The following is a 5,596-nucleotide window of genomic DNA, read 5'->3' on the forward strand; positions in this document are numbered from 1 at the left end:
CGCCTTCTTCTTCGTCTTCTACTCCCTTTATTTCGGGAGTAGAAGACGAATTAAGATTAGATGGAGTGAGCAATCTGAAGCCGTTTTAAAAACAAAAGTAGCAATGAAAGGACATCTCCCTTACAGATATATTTTAGGCTGCAACATTTCCTGTCTTCCCTAAGACGGTTGCTACTTTTTAAAATGTTATTTTTAATTAAATGCTTTCATCAGATAAGTTTATTATCTTTTTGAATGTCTTCAGTAATCTCTCCCTATGGGTTATATCAGACTTAATTCACTGATAAACTTTTTTCTGTATTTCTTGGCCTCTTTTAGCACTTTTCCATTTGCACAGGCAAATGGAGAGAGAAGGGAAAATGAAATAAATCATATTTCAATCAGAGCGAGACCTCCTCCATCTTTTAGTGGAATGACTCTCAGACAGATTGAGCCTTTTCTCTGAGTGATACGAATCTCAGTCAGAGTGAGACCTCCTGCTCTCTGTTATTGAATCTCAGTCAGAGTGAGACCTCCTGCTCTCTGTTATTGAATCTCAGTCAGAGTGAGACCTCCTGCTCTCTGTTATTGAATCTCAGTCAGAGTGAGACCTCCTGCTCTCTGTTATTGAATCTCAGTCAGAGTGAGACCTCCTGCTCTCTGTTATTGAATCTCAGTCAGAGTGAGACCTCCTGCTCTCTGTTATTGAATCTCAGTCAGAGTGAGACCTCCTGCTCTCTGTTATTGAATCTCAGTCAGAGTGAGACCTCCTGCTCTCTGTTATTGAATCTCAGTCAGAGTGAGACCTCCTGCTCTCTGTTATTGAATCTCAGTCAGAGTGAGACCTCCTGTCCCGGTGCTCTGACAGCTGCTGTGTGTAACGGAAGACATTTTGAGCCGCTGGGGTCGGTCCGGTTTGTTTGTGGGGTCTCAGTGTGAGTTTGGGGCTAACGGACTGTTGGTCGGTGAAGCAGGAACACATTTAACGGGAACCCGGTGCAGTCTAAGCAGCGCATGTGCAGCGAAACACAGGAGCTAGCAGAGTCCTAGATGCTAGTTAGTCAGCGTCAGCTAGCTGGCCTGCCCTCCTCTTCCTCCTCCTTCTCCTCCTCCTCCTCCTCCGCCACTTCCTCCTCGACAGCCGGTCCCTTCTGACAGACACAATGGCTTTAAAACGGATTTCTAAGGTAACTCTCGGCTTGTTTTAGCTTTATCATGAGCCACAGAACTCAACGCCGAAGTTAGCTTCTGATTCGGTGCTTCAGTAAAGGGCCATTCCACAGTTTTTAAAGGTTCAGGCCCAGATTTGATCAGCTGTAGTTAAAAACCCAAAACACTCAGAGCGGTCCAACCTGACTCGATTTATTCCACACAGACTACAGATTCTGGAGAACTTAGCTTATGATCCGACACCTTAAGCCTGGTCATAAAAACATTAAATATTATATTTTTAGGTGTGTAATGATGTAACAGTTTCTAAAACTTCCACTGATCAGAAACTCTGGTTCTGGAGAACGGTCCGGTTCGGTCCAGGTCTGAACAGACCAAATAGTTTTAAATCTGGTTCTGTTCTTATTTAGTTCCAGATTTAGATATCATAAACTTTGTTTTAAAGCCTTTTATTTAATAATTTATAATAATAATTGTCAGTATTATAATAGGACCTGATGTGGACTCTGTCCCTGTTTAGTTTTTCCCAAGCAGATGGAAAAACCAGGAATGGGTTCAGAGCAATCCACTTTCAGTAGTTCAGAACCAGAACCGGTTAAAGCTGCTGCGGGTTCGTAAAAAGCTGCGGAACAGCCCTTTAAAGAGGCTGTGAATCAGAAGCCAACTTCAGAGCGCTGTTCGCTGCTGTTAGCATGTTTCTCCGGCCGGTTCGGTTCGGAGCCTTTATCTGGTGTTAACCTGCTCTTCCAACTGGTCAGTATCTGTTCGGCTCTGGACGGAGGGAAAGCGCCGGGTTGTTGCTGCGGGTCAGGTTCTGAGATGTCAACCCAGATTCGGTCCAAAGGCTCGGTGGTTCTGTTCAGCCTGAACCACCTCAGCTGGTTCCGGTCTAATGAAGCAAACTGTCTTCAAGGTCTCGGCCCGGTTCGGTTCTTCTCAGTGATTGAACCATAAGCATCAGATCGAGTCTGTAGCGCCGCCCCCTTTCAGCTATGGACCAATCACAGGCCAGCTCCCCAACAGGCGCTGCAGGTGAACAGAACTAACAGAACCATTCCACCCACTGGTCCAGCTGCAGGTCCAAACGTCTCTCTTTAGTTCAAAGATGATCCATCAGAACCTCAGACCGGATCCTGTCTGGCTCTGGTTCTGTGGTTCTGTTGGGTCTTCCTCAGGAGGACCGGCTGGTTGGAGCTTCATCTGGACCTGGACTTTACTGTCACGTTACCAAATATGGTCATACAGGAATCGGGTCAAGTGACCCGGTGGTTCCGTCCCAGCAGAACCTCTGGATGTCCAGCTGAGATGTTTGGACCTCCAGAAGGGAATTCCAGACCCACCGGACCGGACCTCTACCTGCTGAACCCGGCCGGACCTGAAAGACAATCCGTGTTCTGATCCGATGTGTCACATACCAACACACACACACACCCGGCTTGGCTGGAAACCCGACCCGGCCGGTTCTATAAGCAGCCGACCCGCGGGCCGGCCTGTCCCGATCCGGTCCCTGTCAGGGTAAATATAGCTGCTGCTCATGCATCGACCCGATTCGACCCGACGGGGTTCGGTTCCTAATGTTCAGACTGGAGCAGACCCTCCAAATGGTTCTGGTTTGATGGTTCTGAATGGATCAGAACCGGTGTTGGGTTTTGGTCCAGAAGACGACAGTTAGTTCCGTTCTGTTGGCTGGTATCAAAGCTGTGGTTCTGCTGGGATCAGACGAGTTCTGATCCGACCCGGAATCTCAGAATCTTGTTTCTTCATGTGTTAACCTTTGACCTCTGATGTGTGGTTCTGGTTCTGTTCCTGCAGGAGCTAACGGACCTGTCCAGAGACCCTCCGGCCCAATGCTCAGCCGGGCCCGTCGGCGAAGACAGTAAGGTTCCGTCCGGTTCTGTTCTGTCCAGGTCCAGCTGGTTCTGTCTGGATCCGGCCGGTTCTGTCGGGTTCTGTATGGTTCTGTTTTGTCTGGTGCTATTCTGTTCTGTTTTGTGCAAATCCGACCGGTTCCGTCGGGTTCGGTTCTGTCCGGTTCTGTTGATGAAGCTGCTGCTCTAATTCTGCTCTGCTGTTTTCAGTGTTCCACTGGCAGGCCACCATCATGGGTCCGGTAAGTACCAGAACCCGGATCTGGACTCTGCTTGTTTCGTGACCCGGATTGACGCTGCGGTTCTGGTTCTGTTGCAGCCCGACAGTCCGTACCAGGGCGGCGTGTTCTTCCTCACCATCCACTTCCCGACCGATTATCCCTTCAAGCCGCCCAAGGTGAGAGCGGCCTGGACGACCCGGCCGGGGTCGGCGCCGGTTCTGACCCGATCCGTCTGCTCCTCTTCCAGGTGGCCTTCACCACCAGAATCTATCACCCAAACATCAACAGCAACGGCAGCATCTGCCTGGACATCCTGCGGTCCCAGTGGTCACCGGCGCTCACCATCTCTAAAGGTGAGCGGCCGGAACCGGCAACGATCGGAACCGGGACGACCCGAACCGACCCGAACCGGCAAGACCCGACCCGACCCGAACCGGCTATACTTGTTTTCCTCCAGCGATGTGTCCAAGCTGCGGTTCGGGGGCCGTTAGTGGCCCCCAGCAGGACCTCAGTCGGTTCCTAAGCTGAACATTTCACTGAAGCCTTTCAAAATAAAAGTAAATTAAAATCAAAATGCAGAAATACAAGTCGGTTATTTTCTGTTTGACGCAGTTTAACCTGGTTTTGTCCCAAAATAAAATTTTAATAAAAAATAGTGAATCAATTCAAATCTTTAGATGTTGTCCTGTAAGGTGATAAATGTTCAGACCTACAATAACTAAAGGTCAGTTTTCTGTTTAGTTTATTACTGAGGTGGTAAAAATGAAAATTACACCATTTAGAACAATTTACAGCGTCAACAATAACAGATCAAAATTAGAAGGAGAAAAAAATGAACACGGTTAAACAAGCTGGTTAAATTTTATGCGGAGTGGAGCATCACAGACAAAGATGGGAAGAAAACCAGCAGAAATGAATCCCAGAATAATCCAGGAATAAATCAAATCAGGATTGTTGATGTTTTGTTGGTGAATGTTGAGCAGCAGGTGGCGCTGATAGCTGCAGCTAGCATCAGTCAGGGAGGTTCTGCTGGTTAAAATGGCAGTGGTTCTGATCCAAACTGGGTCTCTGTTTTCTCTCTGCAGTTCTTTTGTCCATTTGTTCTCTGTTATGTGACCCGAATCCCGACGACCCGCTAGTACCAGAGATCGCCCGAATCTACAAAACAGACCCCGTCAGGTGGGTTGGCGCTCGCACACACACACACACACACACTCTGGTTCCTATCAACCTGGGTCCAGTTCAGTTAGCCTGATGCTAACAGCTGATGAAACTTGGTTCCATTGTGAACCTGAAGCAGAACTTCTCAGTGTGGTCCAATTGGAACCAGGACCACTGGAGCAAATTCCAATTTTTGAGGACTACTTTCACTTTTAAACTTGTAATTTATGCTGTTCAGATGGAATCTATTGACTCATTAGCATACACATTGCTAGCAAGCAAGGCGCTAGTAGTCCAGTGGCTAGTAGCCCAATTGCTATTAGCATGCAGTTTGCTAGCAACCCATTCAGTAGTAGCCCGGTTGCTAGCAGCCCAGTGACTGGATGTTCTGACTCCTAGTGAAGCTCCACCAGATTCTGAACTGATTCTGTTTCACAATCCTGTCCTGGCTGCAGTTCTCCCGGGAGCTGGTGGACTTTTTTCCTTCCACCCAACTTTCTATGAAAATAGCAGCAGTAACGTAATGAACTGGGAAGCATCTGGTTGTCGCTTCCAGATGTGGTTTCGATCTTTTTTCTCAGAACTTCCTCCTCTTCTGCCCAGACCGTGACTTTGACTCCGTCTGTTTCGTCTCCTGCAGGTACAACAAGACAGCTCAGGACTGGACCCAGAAATACGCCATGTGACCCGCCGGACCGCCACGCCTGGCCACGCCCCTCCGCCCACCTTTCCCTGCAGTTTGTTCACGTTTCTGTTCGTCTCATCCTGAACTGTGATGCTGTTCCCTCCCACCCCCGTCTGTCCGTCTGCTGGAGACACGAGCCGCAGCCTCAGAGCGGACCGGACCGGCACGGCCTAGCAGAACCGGCCGGCACCGCCCCTTCATGCATGTCAGTGATTGGTTCCTGTGCTGCTCAGAACTCTGTGTCTGTTTTTAAAAGAGAAAAGCTGTTTCAGTTCCTAGTTTTGTGTCTTTAGAGGAGAGCCGTTAGTTCATCATCCGATCCGTTCTCCTGGTTTTACTTTTTGCACTTGAAGGCGATCCGGTTCCGGTCCCGGCGGCTTACCGATCAACTAATCGCTCTGTGACGGTTTTTCTCAATAAAGATCAACAAATGGACACTGGTTCTGGTTTCATTTCATGTTCGGCAGACGGGGCCAGTCGGTTCTGGTTGGGTAAATAAAACCGAATCAGCC

General features: G+C 48.7%; 1 protein-coding gene across 1 annotated transcript; it reads left to right on the forward strand.

The window, feature by feature from the left end:
- The first annotated feature begins 819 nt into the window (after positions 1-819).
- On the forward strand, positions 820-5,519 carry ube2d2l (ubiquitin-conjugating enzyme E2D 2 (UBC4/5 homolog, yeast), like). Its single transcript, XM_028009433.1, has 7 exons — positions 820-1,166; positions 2,962-3,025; positions 3,228-3,259; positions 3,337-3,414; positions 3,486-3,591; positions 4,324-4,417; positions 5,040-5,519. The coding sequence occupies exons 1-7, from the start codon at positions 1,143-1,145 to the stop codon at positions 5,083-5,085; spliced, it is 444 nt and encodes a 147-aa protein (XP_027865234.1). The 5' UTR covers positions 820-1,142; the 3' UTR covers positions 5,086-5,519.
- The last annotated feature ends 77 nt before the right edge of the window (positions 5,520-5,596 follow it).

This window comes from Xiphophorus couchianus, chromosome 23, assembly GCF_001444195.1.
Source record: "Xiphophorus couchianus chromosome 23, X_couchianus-1.0, whole genome shotgun sequence".
Taxonomy (NCBI): domain Eukaryota; kingdom Metazoa; phylum Chordata; class Actinopteri; order Cyprinodontiformes; family Poeciliidae; genus Xiphophorus; species Xiphophorus couchianus.